At 48.0% G+C, this 20,399-nt stretch overlaps 1 protein-coding gene across 2 annotated transcripts in view; it reads left to right on the top strand.

Annotated features, from left to right (window-relative positions):
• Positions 1-20,399, top strand: part of SPEN (spen family transcriptional repressor) — a 75,487-nt gene that overhangs the window by 41,225 nt on the left and 13,863 nt on the right. For both annotated transcript variants that reach the window (XM_055001360.1, XM_055001362.1), the window contains 7 exons: positions 12,945-13,105; positions 13,918-14,118; positions 14,689-14,840; positions 15,629-15,754; positions 17,437-17,550; positions 18,302-18,415; positions 19,557-19,657. In XM_055001360.1, the coding sequence (XP_054857335.1) occupies positions 12,945-13,105; positions 13,918-14,118; positions 14,689-14,840; positions 15,629-15,754; positions 17,437-17,550; positions 18,302-18,415; positions 19,557-19,657 (969 nt within the window). The remainder of the gene's footprint in view (positions 1-12,944; positions 13,106-13,917; positions 14,119-14,688; positions 14,841-15,628; positions 15,755-17,436; positions 17,551-18,301; positions 18,416-19,556; positions 19,658-20,399) is intronic.

Genomic DNA, 20,399 nt, shown 5'->3' with positions numbered 1-20,399 from the left:
CCCCTGGCCATTGGTGTGACCCAAGTAGCAGACAGGTGGGCTTATAATTAGCTTCTAAGCTTGCTTTGAGTTGAAGGAAAACCCGTTTATAAACATTAGAATTTTCTAGCATGGCTGCCTAAAACGTTTCAGTCTTCTGCGTGTATGTTCAGGATGTGGTTGTTAAAGAAGCTTATTCTGGGTAAGGGGCAAGGAAAGATGATACCAAGAGCTGTGGTCACTCCACAGCTGGCCCCTGCTTGGTGTTAAGTGCTGGCAGGTGAAGAGTTCTGGTGTGATGTACAGCAGAAGCTGTGGTTGTTGCCTCATGGGGATTTCAGGTTTAGTTCTCAGGCCTCCGAAATATTTCTGAAGTGGAGAGCCATGGCAGCTGATCTCCAAAGGGTAGGAGAATCACAGGCGAGGAAGATTTGAATACTTGCTAGGATGTGTTAATTCCCAAGGGTGCGTTTTTCTCTTAAATGGCAAGTAACAGAGTGTGGTGTTGACCAGAAAACAGATGGCTACAAAATTAAATTTAGCACCTGTGTAATGTGTAGAAATAACTGTATACACTGAAAAAATGTAGGGAGATTAGAGAATAATAGGGTCTTACCAAGTTTTCAAACAACAGTGCCAAAGTTGTGAACTGGTGTTTAGTCACTAAGTAATATGTAGCCTGTTGTGCCTCAGCCCATGGTGGCTGCTGTTGTAATTGCTGTACAAGTGAATTCATCAGTCTGTTGCTTCAGAGAGTGAAAGGGTGACTTATATTACTTTGTGCAGACATTCTTTGTGTTCTTCTTTGGCAAGCAAGAGCCTTTTGGAGTCACAGAACCTTGCTTCCACCTAAACATTCATAGTAATGTAGAGCTAGAAGAGTCACCAAGGGTTTATCCAGCCCAATCTGCTGCTCAAAGCTATAGCTACCTCCCTACCCCTCTCACTCCCTGAGTGACCGCTGCTCGATGCCCAGAGGAAGGCAGGACACCTCCAGGATCCCCGGCCAATCTGGCCGGGAGGGAAATTCTTTCCTGGCCCTGACGTGGTGATCGGCATCACCCTGGGCATAACATAAGAAATGGCCATGAGAGCCAAGCACCGGCTCAGCCCTTCGTGCCCTCCCTCTCCCGATCTGTGTATGTTCATATTAAGTCAGAGAATCGTCATAACTGTCAGGTGGCCATCCAGCCTCTTCTTAAATACCTCCAAGGAAGGAGAGCCCGCCACCTCCCAGGGAAGCCTGTTCCACTGAGGGACCGCTCCCACTGTCAGGAAGTTCTTCCTAATGTTTAGCCGAAAACTCTTTTGCTTTAATTTTTACTCGTTTCTGGTCCAACTCACTGGGGCAACAGAAAACAGCCCCGCTCTATCCTCTATGTGCCAGCCCTGCAAATACTTGAGGAGGGCTATCATATCACCTCTCAGTCGCCTCCTCTCCAGGCTAAGCATATCCAGCTCCTTCAGCCTTTCCTCACAGGACTTGTTCTCCCTCTGAGGCGGAGGACATCGTGGGTGATTCCCTTTGCCCAGTCAGGGAGGCAGGAAGTTGATTTCCTTCCTCTTTCCTGTTGGAGCCTGGAATACCCCCTTCTTCAGTTCTTTCCTGCCTCCAGGGAGAGCAATCATTTCGGCAGATCCCTCTGCCTCTTATTTGCTAGCACTTGAATTCTTTTTCCTCTATTTCGACTTTTCCCCCCATATTCTCTTGCTTTACTTGTTCTTCTACTTGCTTCCTCTTTGCTCCCTTCCTCCGCTCCTTTCTCTTCTTTGATGGATGGCTAGACCAAAGACGGCATGGAATCTAGGGGTTCAGAGGGGAGTTTCATGGACGGCAAGGAGGAAGTTTCAGCAACGACTGCCCTCGCAGCCGAGAGCTCCAATCCTCCTGGTACCATCCTCCCCCCCCCCCAGCGCGGGCTGGAATGGGATCCCGGCAACTTTCCAACTTGAGTAATCACTCCAAAAAACCTTGGAGAAGACACCAGGAGCCGGAATCATCAGCTCATCTCTGCCAGGTGGCTGAGAAAGGCGCCAACCTGAAAGGTGGGAAGCAGCGACAGCATTTGCGCCAAGACCTGCATAGCTCAAAACGACGTGCTAGCCATCCTCCCGCCTGGAGAAAGTGCAGCAGGCCTTTTCCCTTGGTTTGGGCCCTGCCTCCTGCAGATGTTGGCAATCCAAGGGCAGGTAACATACCTGGCGACCTCAGACACTTTCAGCAAGGTGATTTGCTCTCCCTCCTGAGACAGTGAGGGTGGAGATTGTTAAATTCTGCCAGCCCCATTCCAGAGCCGACAATGAGGAGTCCTCCATTCCCCCCTCCCCCTCTAGCAAGCAACAGAGAGGCAGTGGCTAACCAAGGCTGCACAAAAGTCTACCCCAGACAGATCCAAGGGCCAGGGATGCATCTGAGAGGGGGAAACGTCCTCTGAAAGCGAGGAGGGAGAGTTCCTCTCTGAGGAGGAGGAGGAAGAGGTCTCCGTTCCAGAACAATCCAACAGGTTGTTCAAAATGGATTACTACCAATATCTGCTAACTAAAGCCCTGGCAGCCCTAGACCTTCAAGAAACCCCAGAAGGGGAAGAGGAAGATCCTAAGCTCGCTCCCTATCTCTCAGCCAACGACTTAACTACAGTGGTCCAGGCAATGGTCACCTCCAGGTTAGACTACTGTAATGCGCTTTACGCAAGGCTTCCTTTGAACCTGTTCCAGCGGTTGCAACTGGTCCTAAATGCAGCGGGGCGTGTCATCACCAGAGTGCCTTTTAATGCACACATAACACCAGTATTACACCAGCTGCATTGGTTGCCAGTGGAGTACTGAATCAGATTCAAGGTTTTGGTATTAACCTATAAAGCCCTATGCAGACTGGGACCAATGTATCTGCAGGACCGCCTCTCCCTATATGAGCCCCGGAAGACGCTTCGATCCAGCAATAAACAGCTGTTAATGATCCCTGACCCCAGGGAGGCCTGCCTAGCATCGACCAGAGCCAGGGCCTTTTCAGTCCTGGTCCTGGTGGAACACTCTGTCTAAAGAGACCAGGGCCCGGCCAGATTTGTCATCTTTTCGCCGAGCCTGTAAGATGGAGTTGTTCTGCCAAGCATATGGTTGATGCTGGCTAAGGCCTCCCCAACGGCTGAATAGAGGGAAAGGTGCCCTCCCTACCAGATGTATCTACCACCCAGCCTCTATTAAACATCTGAGGAGATTTTTTCTTGAAAAGTGCTGCTTTACTGTTTTAATATTTATGTGATTTTTATATGTACTTTAATGTATGTATATATATTAATGTGTTATACTGTATGTAATCCACCCTAAGCCTGCTGTCGCGGGGAGGGCAGAATATAAATTGAATTAAATAAATTAAATAAATAACCTTTTCCAGACCCAAAGAGTGTAGAGAATTTTTCCCCAGGGCCGACACCACAGAAAGGATCTTCCCCTTTCCCGGCGTACTTTGAAAGACAATTGAATCCAGAAAGGGCTGCCCTTGCAGCCAACAAACTGTATTCAGATTCAGTCAAAAAGTTATATGCTTTACCTGCTTATGCTAATGAGTTGTTACAGGTTCCACGAATTGATGCCCCTGTCACAGCTCAACAATCCACGGGCCTGCTGTCAGAGGACGGGCAAGGATAACTTAGAAAAGCGAAAACCGCTCTCAGACAGGCCCACGAAGCATCAGCCATGGCAATAAGAGCCAGCGCCGCCGCCTCCATCGTTTCAAGAGCATCGGTAGTATGGGTCCGTAAGCTCATACAACTACTCCCAGAGAACCACAGATGTCTTTTAGAGGGAGTCAACAGGATTCTGAAGGCCAACACCTTTGCAGCGGACGCCACTGTAGACGCCTTAACCTTCTCTTCCAGGGCCATAGCATCCACAGTGGTTACTAGGAGACTTCTCTGGCTAAGGGCTTGGCCAGCTAATCTTCACTCCAGATTCATTCTTACAGCTTACCCCTTTCAGGGCGATAAACTGTTTGGAGAAGCACTGGAAAAGATTCTGGTATAAACTCAGGACAAGAAGAAGGCATTGCCTAAAACACTCAAAAGGACTGACAGACAAACTTTTAGTGTGCAGTCCTTTTGTCCCCACCACACCCTGTCTAGATACCGGCAGGAGACCAAACGTTCTTCCAGGAATTTCTCCAGACAAAATCTCAAGAGAGGTCCCTTTGAGTCCAGATCCAACAGACACCCACAATCCAGAGGAGACAGACAGGATTTCGACACCAAAGCCCCAAAATCCTGACTCGCTTTGGGCCCTGGTGGGAGGGAGGCTACAGCTGTTCCAGCAATCTTGAGAAGAGCCAAAGGCAGATGCCTAGACCTTGGAAGTGGCCTCCAAAGGACATTCCATCGAGTTCAAATCCTGCCCACCAGGTTGCTTACTGAAGTCTCCCCTTCGCAAAAACCTCCAGCGGAAGCTTATTACTCAAAAGGCAATTCAGCATCTTCTGGATATCAAGGCCGTGGAGCCCGTTCCCCGTCAGGAGTCTGGCCATGGGGTCTATTCCATTTTCTTCACTGTTCCAAAGAAAAACGGGGACTGGAGGGCAATTCTGGACTTAAAATTCATAAACCAGTTCATAAAACTTAAAACGTTTTTGCATGGAAACACTGCTCTTCACCTCCAAGGCCCTGCGCTCCAGGGAGTTTCTCACATCGATAGACCTCAGTGAAGCCTACCTATACATTCCTATCTATCGAGCAAATCGTCACTTCCTGAGATTCTGCGCAAATGACCAACATTTCCAGTTCAGAGTACTACCCTTCAGTTTGGCCACAACCCCCAGGGTGTTCTCAAAGGTACTTCTCAACCCCATTGTCCGCGTCAGAGAGAAAGGGATTCACATCCACCCATATCTGGACGACATCCATGTCATGGTGGACTCCAGAGAGAAAGCTCTCCAGGACACGTGGGCAGCGATCCACCATCTCTAATTGCACACATTCCTAATAAATATGAACAAGTACTCCATCATTCCCTCCCAGAGACTCTTGCATCTGGGAATGATAGTGGACACCAGGAAAGGGTGCCTTTTCCTCCCTCAGGAAAAGATTCAGAAGACCAAGGAGTTAGTCAAGTCCGTAATTCGGAGCAACTCTACATCACTACTAGCCCTATCCAAACTGATGGGGACACTTGTAGCGAATTGCAAGGCCATCTACTGGGGACACTTCCTCACCAGGGAGCTGCTCACCTTTCTCTGTCCTTTCCAGTTCCAGATCATGTCCAAGTCCGACAGTCATGTCAGGGTACCACAGAAAGTCAAAGAAAGCCTCAGATAGTGGTCTCGCGACAACAGTCTCTGACGAGGCAAATCTTTCCAGAACCCTCTGAGGATGCAGATATTCACAGATGACAGCCTAACGCGTTGGGGGATGACCCTGCAGAGCTGTCCGGTCCAGGGTCTCTGGTACAAGGAGGAATCGTGGCTCCCCATCAGCCTTCTCAAGAGGAGGGCGATCTGCCTGGCCCTCTCACATTTCTCCAACCTTATATCAGGCAAGGACATGTTGATCTGCATGGACAACACATCTGCCAAGACGTATATCAACAAGCAAGGGGGCTGCAGGTCGTCCAGGCTCCACAAAGAGGCGATAAAGATCATTTCATGGGCAGAACTATGCCTGTCCTCCATACAGGCGGAACACATCAAGGGTACGGCCAACTCACAGGCCAACTGGCTGAGCAGACTATCCATTCAACCAGGAGAGTGGATCCTCAAGCAGGAGGTGTTCCAGGAAGTGACGGTTCAGTTTGGTCAGCCGATCCTGGACTTATTTGCGACTCACCGGAACCACCAAGTCCCAAGGTTCTTCACCAGATACTTCCACCCCACAGGCAGAGGGGATCAATGCCCTCACCTTCTCCTGGCCAAACGGCCTACTCTATGCCTTCCCTCTTATGCCAATCATACCCAAGCTACTAAGAAAAATAGCGGATTAGGGCGCAGACCTGATCCTAATAGCTCCATGGTGGGCAAGGAGACATCCACCCTCCAGTCAATGTCTTCGTCACCCCCCCTCCACCTTCTCAGACCTACTCCACCAGGATCCAATCCATCATCCCAGCCCAGATTGGATGTGTCTGGCCACATAGAAGTTGAGAGGAATTCCCTGTCCAACCTGGGATACCCCTCTCAGATAGTACACACAATCCTAGCCTCCAAAAAGAAGACAATGGTCAGAATCTACAACACTGCCTGGAAAGCCTTCGCCAGATGGTCAAGGAGAAAGAAAGTGGACTGTCTACACCCCCCACTGGGCGCTGTCCTAGCTTTCCTTCAAGATGGTCTGGACTCAGGTCTCAAGCCAGCCACACTACGCAAGCATGTGGCAGCCCTTTCCTCAGTACTGCCTCTGTTGGAGGGTATCAAACTTTCTAGACATCCGCATGTACTGTACATCGATTCCTGAGGGGAGCTACCCTGTTAAGTCCACCGCCTCCTTACCTGGAGGCTACATATCGTATTATCAGCTCTAACCAAACCACCCTTTAAACCTCTGAGAGAAGTTCCCTTAAAATGGCTGAAGTTAAAAACCATTTTCATTGTCGCTATCACTTCGGCCAGGAGAATCTCTAAACTCGGGGCATTATCAATCAAGCCCAACAAATGCATCTTCCACAGGGATAAGGTGGTCCACACAGACCCCACCGTCTTGCCCAAGGCCAGCCCGACGTTTCACAGGATCCAGGAGAGCAACCTTCCATCCCTCTGTCCTAATCCAGCACACCCTAAAGAGGAATGGCATGACCTTGATGTGAGGAAGACCCTCAAAGTGTGTCTGACTGGGACAGAAACAATAAGAAAGTCTCTCTTCATTAACATGGCACCTCCTAACACAGGCAAGAAAATGTTGGCGACGACAGTTGGCAGGTATATCAGAACTGCGTCATTGAGGCATACAAATCCTGCAACAGGGAAGCCCCTGAAGGGATTACGGCACATTCAGTCAGAAGTGCGGCAACCAATGCAGTCCTTCATAATAACGCATCGGTGGAGGAGATCCGCAAGGCCGCCACGTGGCCATCTGTTTCCACCTTTGTGAGGCATTACAAACTAAACCTGTACAACTCAGCGGACGCCACGTTCAGAAGGAGAATACTGCAACGTGGTTCAGGAAAAGAAACACGATCCACCCTATAGAGAGTAACTGCCTTGGGAGCACCCAAGATGTCCTCCGCCTGAGAGGGGGAACGGACCTTTGGACACTTACCGAGAAGGGTCCTTCTCCTCTGAGGACAGGAGGACGTCCTCCCCTCCCAGGCCCCTCGTCCCCTGCCCTGCTTGGTCTTTCACACCACGTTACCTTCCACTGTCACTAACTGTCCTGCTTCAAGTCTGTTTCGCTCTTTTCAGAACAGACAGGCACACAGACTAGCCATCACAAGGCTGATACCGATACCGGTGAAGTCACTGCTGACGGAGTCATCTGAACTGAGGAAGAAGGGGGTGTTCCAGGCTCCCACGGGAAAGAGGAAGGAAATCCTCCTGTCCTCAGAGGAGAAGGACCGTTCCCCGTAAGTGTCCAAAGGACCATTCTCCAGACCCTTCACCATCTTGGTTGTCCTCCTTTGGACACGTTCTAGCTTGTCAACATCCTTCTTAAACTGTGGTGCCCAAAACTGAACACGGGACTCCAAGTGAGGTCTAACCAGAGCCGGGTAAAGCGATACTATCACCTCATGAGATCTGGGCACTGTCCTTCTGCTGATGCAGGGTTACAGTTAGGAAGGGAGTAAAAAAGAGACCAGGTCAGCACTTTACAAATAAGCTTCTTATTCAGTATGGTTACAGAGCAAGATCTGGGCCCTGACCTGGCTCTTGTTTTTCGACTGCAGACAGCACAGTTACTCACCTGAAAGTATCAGTGTGATTACAGGGACCTTGCAAGGAAGGCCAGTCTTGGTTTTCCCATATGGCACATGGAGACAGAGTTACTGTCTAAGTGAGGTGAAAGCAGCACCTCACGCCCACAACTCCTAGCCAAGTCTGTTCTGCGTAGAGGCAAAGCCAAAATGAGGTCATTTATCTGCATACCCTGCACTTTACTACTGCCTTAAGCCCACAAAGTTGACCAACTGTGCTGGTTTCTTATGAACCTCTGGGCTGTGCTTCAGTGCCGACTGATTTCTTGCATGCTTAATTTTAGCAAAAGGGGTGGGGTAACATAGCCGTGTTGTTTACTGACTCAGACTTAGTCACAGTGCCAGCATTAACTAGCAGAGCTTGACATGTTGTGGCCGTCAGCTGATCACATTCCTGATGTAGGTCAGTGTTGTTAGGATGAAGTTGGTCCACCTTAACAGAAAGCTGTTCAGAGGGCCTTTCCATTTGTGCTGCTTGCTTCCTGAATTTGCCTTCCACCCCATCCCAAAGGCTCGGTGCGGGTTACAGCTGCTACCTACCTGTTATTCTTTTCAACAGCCCTCTGAGGTAAGTCACTAGCTTTCCCATTTTGCAGCTGAAGTAATTCTGGTTCTGAGTAGTAACAGCTTGCAGAGAAATCCAGTGGGTTCCCAAGGGGGATCACAATGCAGAGGCCTCCACAAGTGCCTTTCTAGAAGAGCCCCCCTCCCCAGTGGCATGGAAACTCTTGACTTGCAAGGGACCCCGTTGCCTCTCATGCCTCCCTTGGTTTCCGTCCCCACCCTTCCTAGTGGCTGTTCACCAGCTGTGTCAAGGGTGGTGTTCTTCAGGTTTGAGCAGCAAGCAGTGTGCACTTCTCTGCAGTTCCCTCTGCAGGTGCTTAGTCATTCTTTCCCTATCTTGCCGTTCGTATGTTGACATGCATCAGTGTGGTGTTCTCAGCTCTGCCTCATTCTGTACCTGAGGTTTCCTAGAGAGTGTGTGAATTTTCCTTTTGTATGCTAATAGAATAACTTTTAGTTCACTTGAGGCCTGTGCTTTTTGACATGTTGAATTGTGACAGCTAGGGGTTATGTGGGTTATTCTTTAACTGACTGGGAAGGCTTTTGAAAGTATGAAGGTATTGCTAAGTGAAGAGGCGAAGAAAACAAATTCACTATTCTTTAGTGGCTGTCTCCTGTTGTTGGCATCATTCTTCTTTGCCGTGTATAATCCAGAGGGTGTAAATTACATGTAGGAGGTAATGATGGTGATTCTAACGGAGACGTGGTCAAAGCATCTGCATTTATTTTTATTAAAATGTTTATATCCTCTTTTTCTTCATGGCTCAGGGGCGCTTACCAATTCAAAATTAACTCTCTTAGAATAAAATCAAATGCCAAAAAAACTGCTTCCCCCTAAAAGGTACCTGCAGCTGATATCCCATTTAAAGCCCCAGCAAATAGAGTGGCCTTATAGCACTTCCGTCTCTAGACATTTTTAGACAACCCTTCACCTCCTCACAGAAGCCCATTCCACCGATGGGATTGACAACAGAAAAGGCCTGGGTTCTAGTTGAGACCAGGAAGGCAACCCTAAGCAGTGAACAGCTACCAGTTGGCAACCTGAGAACCACAACTGCTGCACACGGAGGTATGGGAAAAGAGAGTCCTTGAGAGAGGGAGGTCCTGGGCTATGAAGGGCTTCAGACGTCATATCCAGCACCTTGAATTGAACACAGAAACGAACTGGCAGGGCTGTTCTGAAGGAGTCCAGATGTGTTCCCGTTGTTGTGCCTGTCAGTAATTGCTGCATTCAGAACCAGCTGCAGTTTCTGAGTTGGCTTCCAGGGCAGCCAAGCGTAAGAGGCATTACAATAATACAACTGCAAGGCTACAAAAGCATGGACCAGCTGTCTGGATCAGGTGAGTCTAGGAAAGGAGAGTGTTGGTGAACCAGATGCAGTTGATAGAACTATACCAACCTTGGCAACTATACCAACCTCTCAATACCAGTGGTAGCTGGCAGCATCAGGGCTTCCCTTGGCCTCTGTGTTGGCCTTCTAGGTCAGCTAGTTGGTCACTTGGTCACTCTGTAAAATAGTGTGCGAGACTAAGTGGACCACTGGCCCGATCCAGCAGGGCACCTCTTTAGCTTTTTATGTACTAAAAAAAATGTCCTGTTTTCAGCTCCCTCCTCACCTCTCCAGCTAGTAGGGTAGGCCTTGTAGGATCACTCACTACCTTGAGCTTCATGAAGGAAGGGCAGGATAAAAAGGTAATGGATGAGTAGACCCTTCCTGTGTGGAGCTGTACACTTGGTGAGATTTACGCCTTAGGGAAATGGGAGAAGCCAGTGCATGAGAGCCCCCACCCATGACCCTGAAAGCAGAAAGTGGGAGGCTTGGCCTGCTGTAATCCCCAGCATGTACCTTCCGGATGCGGCAGATGTTCCCGGAGAGATTGTTGATAAGCACAGGATGACTTTCCCCTTTGGAGGAGGTCTCTTTGCTTTGGGTTCTCGTATCTGCTTGGTGGCCCTGGTTGGGCGGAAAGGCTTGATGTGGATTTTGTAAATTGGCACAATAAATATTTGTGTACAGAGGAGGGAGTGTTTACTCCCTGCTTTGTTGCTCAGCCTGAGAAGTAATGGGGGCAATTTAAATACCCATGAAAGAAGCCAGTTCTTAACCATAGTAGTGCCTTGTGAGGGCTCTACAGTGCCCCCTTGCTGCGCTCAAGAGGCATGCAGCTGTCCTCCTTTCCTTCGTCATGGCTGCACAGAAGGGGTTGTTGTGGGCCTGGATATGCCTGTGGGCTGAATCCTAGGCCAGGGCCTTGAGCTAAGCCACGAGGAGTCTGAAGAAATGACAGCCGGGCTGCAAAAGAGAGAGGCAGGTTGTGAAAAGGCTTTGTTCAGTGCAGCCTGCCATTGGCCAAAATCAGCAGGCATCCGATTACATGGAATCAGTTGGAGTCTTTCATCTTCTTTGGCTGGGCTCACAGAACAAGAATAGTGAGCTCTTAGCTTTTTTTTTTAGCTCCCCCTCTCAAAAAAAAAAATCTAAACTCCAGTGTTCTAATTTGTTGCTAGAACAGAATGGTTAGTAAAATATTTATGGAAATAGGGATATAAAATTAAACAAGATTAGGGTGGGAGGTAAAATACACTGAGTTCAGAAATTTGTCATTGCTTTGATCAAGATATGATGGCAATGAAATCAGTCTTTTTATGACAAGTTTGTGGATCTGTTTTTGTGGCAAGTATATACGCTTACCACATAGCCAGAGCTCACTTGAAGCCAGTGGGGGCTTGCAAAAAGACGGCCATCCATTTACTTTTTCTTGGAATCCATTTCATTAGGAGTTTAAACAGTTTTGTCTGGCTCAGGATGGGCAGTTTCACGTGGGGTGGGATGTGGTGGTAGCTGCCGTGTTTTGTCCGTGGCTTGTGGCAAGGAGTCATTCGTGGTGCTGTGCATGGCAACAGGCGCTGGCTGGATGTGACTCTCCAACCCACGTATGTTCCCACATGGTTGGAATGTCTCCTGGGAATGTTTTTTGGAGAGGAAACCTGTGTACGGTGGCTGCTCTTGTATGAGTATAACAGTAGTTGCATTTTACCCCAAAGTTGTGAGAACTGTTCATTGGCAGTCTGGGGGAAAAACCACCTTTTTAAAAAGCATTTTGGAGGGACAACATTATGCACGTGGGGGGCGGGGTTGTGTGGTTAAAAATCCAAATTTTATTCTAGATAGTTGCATTTGCACTCTCTGAACAATAATTCCTCATGCTCAGATAGAGGTCTGGCAGTCCCACTTCCAACACTGTTCTGAATCGGATTGTTTTGATGAGAGGGGTTTCTCTTCCTTGCTACTCGTTGTACTTACAACCCCATACAAGGCCATATGTTTCCCTTAAAGCTGCAGACAGGGCTGATATTCCATCTGTTTTCAAAAGGTGAAGTCCCTGGCTTCAGTTTAGATCTTAATCTGTTTAAAATTTAATTATAGATTTTGCTATTCTCTTATTGACAGTAGCACCTGGCAGTGCTATGTGATGAGAATGCTTAAAGGGACCCACGAGGCTCTACCAGTCCTGTATGCCCTACATAATTTTTCAGTCTTCCTACACATCTCTTAAGCTGCTGAAACTCGACATTACACTTAATTAAATCTTCCCTATTGTTGAAAATTGTAACAGGATCTACTTGACATATTACCCACATTCAGTTTCCTCGACGGCCATCTCTGAGGATTTTGCACACGAATGCTTAGATGATGATTATGAATCCCTTGTATGGGTTGGAAGTGAGTTATGAAAATTGCTTTCTACTTCATAGAAGCAATGAAAGAAGGAACCAACTCACAGATAGGAGAATGCATCTACCTGCCTGAGAGCTGCTGTAGCAGAATGGTTAAGTGGTGGGGATGTGAATCAGCACTCTGCTGGTTTGACTCCCACTACTGCCATGAGCTCAGTAGGTGGCCTTGGGTAAGCCACTATCCTCAGTCCCAGCTCCCAGCTGTATTGTGGGGATAATGATAACACTGACTTTGTTCACCACTCTGAGTGTGGCATTAATCTGTCCAGAAGAACAGTATATGAGTACACTGGGGGGGGTGGGAGGGTTAGCTCCAAACTAGGCAGATCAGCTACTTCTTCTCTATGCTGGGTGACACAAGAGCAGGTCTCCTGTCTGCCAGAATCTCAAAGTTTTTTGTTGCACTGGATTCCTCAGGAGCGATCCCAGCAGTGCCACTAGTGAATGCAGTGCCCCTGGCAGTGCTCTTTGCAGTGCCATCTGCAAGGCTGTTAAAAAGACCTTTCATGCTAATCGTGCATGGAGTTTGACGGAGGCTTCAAATTTCTAGTGGCCTGGCTGACCTGGCCCTTGGGGTGTTCTGTCCAACTGGATCGAATTTCTCACCTTTGTCTGTTCCTCAGAAACAGACCTTTCTCTGTTCTTTATTGAGAATTAGATTCACCTTAATTGTGCACATTTGGCTGTTGATGGAGTAGAAATTGTGTGGTTATTCCAAGGTGGTGGCGGCTGCTTGGCCTTTCTCTGTGTGCTGACCTGCAGTTCTCTCCATCCACAGCAGTGACTCCAGCAGCAGTTCAAGTGATGAGTCTCCAGCCCGGTCTGTTCAGTCCACAGCTGTTCCAGCACCCACCTCCCAGCTGCTTCCATCTCTGGAGAAAGATGAGCCCCGGAAAAGTTTTGGGATCAAGGTTCAGAATCTTCCCGTGCGCTCCACAGGTAAGACTCCTGAGGAAGAATTGAAGCCTCCCAAAGCAAGTGTGGCCCAGCTCAGGAATGCTCCCCTGGGAGATGCACCTCTTGTGCTCCGGGCTGCCTCTCTGACATCCCCAGTGGGTGGCTGGGAGGCTTGCTGCCCTTCTGCTGTTGGCTTCTGCTCAGCAGATCTGGAGGAGAGATCTGGAATTCCTTGGGAAGCAGCCTGAATGAAGTTCCATGATGTGAATGGAGTATACAGGCAAGACGTAACGGTCTAAAGCCAGAGCCTCCCAGTGGGGTGACAAGCGTCTGACTGGCTCCTTGGGGGCCTCTTCTTTTCAGGCTGAGCTGAGGAAGATTTCCATAATTGGCATGACGTTTCTGGACAGCTAGAGGGACCAGGGACTGGGCAGCCTTTTCCAACACTACTTGATGAGCTAGAGAGGGAGGCAGAACCCTGTTTTTTTTCTTCAAGGATAAAAGTAAAAGAAATCTTCACAAAGAAAAGCTGGCTCAGTGGCACCCATTGACACGTTTGTCTTATTCACATGACTCAAATTCTGCTCCTTTCAGAGGGGTGAGGAGTAGGAGAGCACTGGAGCTCTGGCCCAGGGCTGTCTCCCACGTGGCTCCTGAGACTTTTCTAGGCTGCTCTGGGCTTGAGAAAGGTGCTGGCTGATGCCAGGTTCCCTGTGTGTGAGCATCTCGTGTTGCACCACGCAGGTTGAAATGCCTCTAAGAAATGAAAATGCCCCTTTGGTATTTTTGTGCCACGAACTCCTGGCGCCACCTGTTCAAAAGGGCTACTGTTGTATCTTGTTCCCTGGGTTTAGACACCAGCCTTAAAGATGGGTTGTTCCATGAGTTCAAGAAGTACGGGAAGGTGACGTCTGTGCAGATCCATGGGGCCTCTGAAGAGCGCTATGGGCTGGTGTTTTTCCGGCAGCAGGAGGATCAGGAAAAGGCACTGAACGCCTCCAAAGGGAAGCTCTTCTTTGGCATGCAGATTGATGTTACCGCTTGGATAGGCCCAGGTGAGCATGATGGGAGGGTTAGGGTTGGCCCTGAGCGAGCAGAGCCCTGCCAAGAGCTCTGGTGCTCACCTTGGGAGAAGGTGGCGCATAGAGCCCCTGTGAGCAGTGCTTCGTTAGGCACATCCTGCAGGAAGAACTGGCTCTGCTCACACTCTCGTAGTTGCCACATGGATGCAGTGTGAGGAGAGGAATAGAAATGGACAAATAAAATTGGAGCAGAGTGCACCCCCCCCCAATTAATGATTAATTTCTCATTTTAGTAGGCACAGTGCAATCCAAAGTGGTGCAGAATCTAATCTGAGTTAGGCTTTTGTCGGTGGAGAAAGTAATGTATCATGCTGAAATCAGTTCAGAACTCTCCTTCGCCTTTGTTTCAGATAGCTGTTGAATTCCATTTTCAGCTAATGGGGTCCATTCCTTAAATGTTTGCCAGTCCACAGGCTTTGATAGCCTTTAATTTTCTGGCACCCTTTGATCCTAGGGGTGGGGGTGGGCAGGACAACCCTCTTTTGGTGCTTTGAGATTTTTAAGAAGGCGATGCTGGAGAACTCTGTAATCTCTCATTTCAAGAAACGGAAAGCGAGAATGAGTTCCGGCCTTTGGATGAAAGGATAGATGAATTTCACCCCAAAGCAACAAGAACTCTTTTCATTGGCAATCTGGAAAAAACCACCACATATCATGACCTTCGCAACATTTTTCAGCGTTTTGGAGGGATAGTGGTATGTACATTGGCATTTTTGTGTGTGAAAATATGTTAAAGTATGTCAAGTGCATGTGAGCACACGTTTCATCTTTCAGGGAAGCTGGGGTCAGCTTATTAAACACAAACAATGTAGGTACATTTTTAAAAACTTCCTTGTATCTTGTAAATGTTGCAGAGTCTTACTGAGAGGCAGCTCCATCATTCCAGGATAGCAACATATGAAGGTGCTTGGGAAAAGAGCAGCCGTTCAGAGGCGCTCCTTGACAGGGGAGGCGAGGGAGGAGTTGAGTGGTGTGAGCCTTGCTTGGCCTGATCTGTTGGGGACCTGCACGTGTGGAAGACAGCAAAAAGAACTGGGCGTGGAGGGGGTGATGCTCAGCCACCTTTCATCTCCCTCTCTCCCTTTCATGCATATACCCACGATGAGAGAGTGCCCCGAGGTCTCTGGGGTGGGTGTGGGGAAATTCACTACCCATCATGCTGGGTATGGTAATAGCAATATTGCTCGCAGGAAGGGGAAAGCGGTGGAAGGGTGAGCCAGGTGGCACCTCTAAAGGGCCGGCACGTTGGCCAGATTTGGGGCCGATGCCCACTTCAGTTATCAAGTTGGGGGTGGGCTTGTCATGCTCGCTGCTGGTTTTCAGTGGGAATATGGCGGTTTTCCCAGAAGAATCGAAAGGTGAAGGGCAGAGCATGTCAGTTGGACACGTGTGAGTGGAAACCTGCTTGCTTCTCTTGAGTCGTGCTCCACCCCTCTCTGAGCTCAGATGGCCTTCCTGTTGTGTCGTGTCCCCCCCCCCCCAGGATATCGATATCAAGAAAGTGAACGGCGTCCCCCAGTATGCCTTCCTGCAGTACTGCGACATTGCCAGTGTGTGCAAAGCGATCAAGAAGATGGATGGGGAATATCTTGGGAATAATCGGCTCAAGGTAAAGACATCTTTTATTTTATTTTATTTATGTCATTTGTAGTCCGCCTTTCTCACTGAGACTCAAGGTAGATTACATAATGTGAAATTAGTACAATCAGTAGCAAGGACAAGGGTAGGCATTTCCATACAGTGTCAAGGACATTTCCGTAAACAATGTCATAGGGTAGATGAATACAAGTTTACAGAGACATAGCATTAGCAAGGATCCAATATGGGGCTGAAGGATTGCTGAAACAGAACATAATCCATTCTAGGATTGACATTAGACAACATGAAGCACAAGCAGTATATACGAGTACATGTTCAAAGCAACAGATAATATGTAAAGCAACATAATGGTGGAGCCCATGGTTCCCAATTCATTGGTGAAACATCCGAGACCCCCTCCCCACAATACTGCTCTCCTATTAGCGAAACATCCAAGACTCCCTCCCTACAATACTGCCCTCCTATCAGAGTAAAAAAGCCTTTTTGAATAATTCAGTTTTGCATTGATTGCGGAAAGCCAGGAGGGTGGGGGCTCTCCTGACCTCCTCAGGCAGGTCATTCCACAGGGTAGGATCCACCACAGAGAAAGCCTGTGTATGGGCTGCTGTTGATTTCACCCATGTGCAGGCTGGCACCTGCAAGAGGCCCTGTTCGGATGAGCGAAGCTGCTGTGGAGGGACATAACGAGTGAGGCAATCTCGTAGGTATGCTGGGCCAAGGCCGTGCAGAGCTTTGCATGTAATAACCAACACCTTGAATTGATCACGGTAGCTGATGGGTAGCCAATGGAGTGACTGTAGGATGGGAGTGATGTTCAAGCTCCTGCTCGTTCCTGATAATAGTTGAGCGCAGCATTTTGCACCAGTTGGAGCCTCCTAGTTAACTTAGATGGGAGACCAATGTATAGAGCATTACAATAGTCAAGTTTTGATGTTACCATAGCATGGATCCAGGTGGCCAGGTCGGCTGCGTCGAGGTAAGAAGCCATCTTCCAGACTAGAGTGAGATTGTAGAAAGCATTTTTTGCAGCTGCCTTAACTTGTTTTTCTAGTAGTAATGCTGGATCCAGTATAACCCCTAGGCTCTTAACCAAGTCAGCGAGGGTCAAACAAACTCCATCGAAAGTGGGGAGTACAATGTCTTTCAGGATATCTGACTTCCCAACAAGCATCACTTCGTTCTTGTCTGGGTTTAATTTTAGCTGTGCCCCTCTCTGTGGTCAGCTGTTGATTTCAGAGAGAGGCTTATTTTCACCAGTTTCAGGGGGGTTGAGGGTCGGGAGGATTGCACTGTGTCCCTCTTAGGTTTTGTCCATGTTCTTGTAGCTTGGCTTAGTCCATTCCCTGTTTTTTCTTCCCCTCTCCATGGCATTTATTGGCAAAATTTCTAGTGGTCTTTCCACAAAGACTGAATGAAGTCTGAGTGGTATGACTTTTTTCTTCCTCTTTCCATTCACAGTTTTCTCTCTGGCACAGTGTGAGGGAGCCTGCCCTGCCCATACTACACAAGGTGCATTAAGGCACTTCAAACAAAAATATTTGGACCCCGTTCTTTAAAGTTAGGAGAACGTGTAAATTAAAGTCTGCTTATGACTTGCTAAGCACCTGCCCAAGAAGCAGGCACACTGCTTGTTAAATGATCTGACCTTCGAGGACTTCTTTACTAATGCAGGTTTTTCTCTTTTATGTCCAGCTGGGCTTTGGGAAGAGCATGCCCACCAACTGTGTATGGTTAGATGGTTTTTCAACAAACATAACAGATCAGTATTTAACGCGACATTTCTGCCGTTATGGGCCTGTGGTCAAGGTAGGTGGGAGGCTTTCTTTAGCCTCATGCTGTCCTGGCTTCCTTTCTGGACAACTTGCTCCTTTGGAGCACCCTGGAGCACTCAAACTGTCTGTCTGTGGGTTGGTTCTGCCCTTTGGGGTCTTTAGACTCCTACATTAGCTTTAAGTATAATGGAAAAGGGAGGTCCATGCTGCAGCTTCTGGGCATGGTTTGCCCGGCACGCATCCCCCACTACAAGCTCTTTCCGAGCCTTTGGCCAAGCAGATCTCCACCCTCCTGCCTCCTCTCTGGGTCTGGTGGGTGAGCAGAGCTGCAGGTGAAGGGGGACTCCAGAGGAATGACGGCAGAGCTTCTTGGCAGGCTTTAACTTAGGGGATCTTTCAAACCGCACAGTAGTACTCAATGAAACAAGCGCTGAATCACTGGATTTACTTCAAGTTATGGATCCCCACACCCAAACCCCCAAACCATTGATTGTACCTTTTTTCCTAAAATGCATGAAATAGGCAAAACATAGGGAACTCCAGTATTTACCAACCAAATTCCAAGTTGGTAAAATACAAACAAAAGAGAGGCATAAAAACACCTTGTTCCTCCTGTCCCTTTTTATTTCCTCTCTTCAAAGATGCCTTATCAGAAAAAAGCCAGAACTCCTTTAATTTTCCTCTCGTCCTGCCCTCCACCCTCTCAGAACTTTGGGGTGTGGGGAGACTTGGGCTTACATCCTCAGGATTAGGCTCTTATTTGTTTTTTGTCTTTGTTTTTACAGGTGGTGTTTGACCGCTTAAAAGGCATGGCTCTTGTTCTCTATAATGAGATTGAATATGCACAGGCAGCTTTAAAAGAGACCAAGGGGAGGACAATAGGTGGAAATAAAATTAAGGTCTGGATAACCGATCTCTGAAAGAGCTAAACAAATGAATAGGACAGCCAGAAAAAATTAGCTCAGTGGCATGGACTGTGTGGTCCCTGCCTTTAAGGGCTGAATTATTGTTATTTATGAAGTTGCTATTTGGCCTCTTCAGCTGTTTCTTATGAGCCCCCCTATTCTACTATTTGCTTGGCTCCATTTTCCCCTTTAATGTCTTCATATCGCTGGTCTTTGTGTATCAGTCTCTCTAAGCTTGGACAACCCCAGTCAAGGGAGGGGCAGCCTTTCTGCCTCAAGAGCACTGGGTGCAAGAAAGTTTGCTGTGTGCATCAGGGCTTGGCTCAGCTGCCTATTTCTAGAAAACTAAAAGACAGTGCGGTGTCCAGTATCTGCTGTGGGGCATACTTCTCCCTCTGGTGAGGTGGCTGCCACGTAGGAGAAAGGACATGGTCCCTGTTGTGTGATGAGTGGGCTGGCTGGCCCTTGAAAGCTTTTCTCTTATGGCATGTTTCCCTTCCTGCCATGTGAGATGCATTGCCTGGTGAGAGTCTGAGCGGAAGCAGCCAGTAGGAGTCAAGAACATGGACATGAATTTGACACTGAATTGTCAGACACACATCATTTCTTTAGCTTGTGTGTGTCCTTTTGAGTGTGGAATCCTGCAGCCTGCATGGCATATTGGCTTGCCCTGGGGCTGTGGCCATTCCATTTTCTTGTAAGCAGATTCTTAAATTTATTTTAGTCATACAGTGTAATGTGTATCTTGTGTATCGTTCTTAACTCTAATTCAGTGCCAGTAAGTAAAATTCAAAGAAATAGTGTCTTGTCCTGAGGAACAGATTCGAAATCTGGGTTTGGCTTGCTGTGTAAGATTTGGGCAATGGGAGGGGGGGGGCAAAAAAATCTTAATTTTTTAAATGACAAAAGTGGCTAGTAGTGATCCTTTTGACCAAAGGCAGATGGGTGGTTTTAATTGTTTGATGATAATTTCCGCTACAAGGCATGGTAGCTAAATGGAACCTCCCCGTTCAGATACAGTGTAGGTTTTTGTTATGCTTGTGATCTGAGCATTGCTTAAAGAGCACGCTGAACTAGAGTGCTCCTTTGGTGACCCAGAAGACTGCTCTTTAAAAGAATTATCTTGCACTCGCAGGTGGATTTTGCAAACCGTGAGAGTCAGATGGCATTCTGTCATTCTATGGAGAAAACGGGCCAGGATATCCGAGACTTCTATGAGATGCTAGTAGAAAGAAGGCAAGTATTGCTAAGACATGGAGGCTAGTCTGGCATTCAGTGTAAGGCAACTTCATGTTTATGCATGTGTATTTGTGTGTGTGTGTCTTCACCACATTGGTCTTCAAGCTCACTCAGTATTACTTTTTAAAACATAATTTAGATTTCTTTTCAGTGGGCCTAAGAAGAACCCAAAGTGACTTGCTGAATCGCTCTTTGCTTCCCAGAAATCTTAACGCTGGTCGCTTCTAATTCCTGGCATTAAACCCGCTGCCTCTAGCAGAGGCCAGGCTGCTCGTTCGCCTGCAAGAGTGACCCGTTTCCCCCAGCTTGCTTCTGAGATCAAAATCAGGCATCGTTTTGTTGTTGCCAGTTGGTTTCCCATTTTAAAATATCTGTCTGGCCAATGCCATTCCTTTAGTGCCAAGAAAACAGTTTTGGCAGTCGGGGGTGGCTTCCTCAGCATACCTGAGGAGAATGCCTCTGGCAGTGTAGACCGTACACTCTGTTGGGGCTGTTTTCTCTCAACGCTGTCCTCGATTGGAACTCTGAAATGTGGAGCCAAGGGATCTAGGGGCTCACCTCGATTTCTTGGCATATAATTTGAGTGAGCAGATCATATGAGCACTGCTCCCCCCCCACCTCACCCCAAAAAGACACATAAGGAGGAAGCCATTAGAATTGTCCGATAGAGAATGTATTGAAAATTTGCTGTGTCTGCTCAACTTGGGGAAAGGACTGTGACAGGGTTAGCTTTTGACAC

The sequence above is a fragment of the Eublepharis macularius genome, chromosome 17, assembly GCF_028583425.1.
Source record: "Eublepharis macularius isolate TG4126 chromosome 17, MPM_Emac_v1.0, whole genome shotgun sequence".
NCBI lineage: Eukaryota > Metazoa > Chordata > Lepidosauria > Squamata > Eublepharidae > Eublepharis > Eublepharis macularius.
Note: the sequence above shows the minus strand (reverse complement) of the source record. Positions and strands in the feature narration are given on the sequence as shown.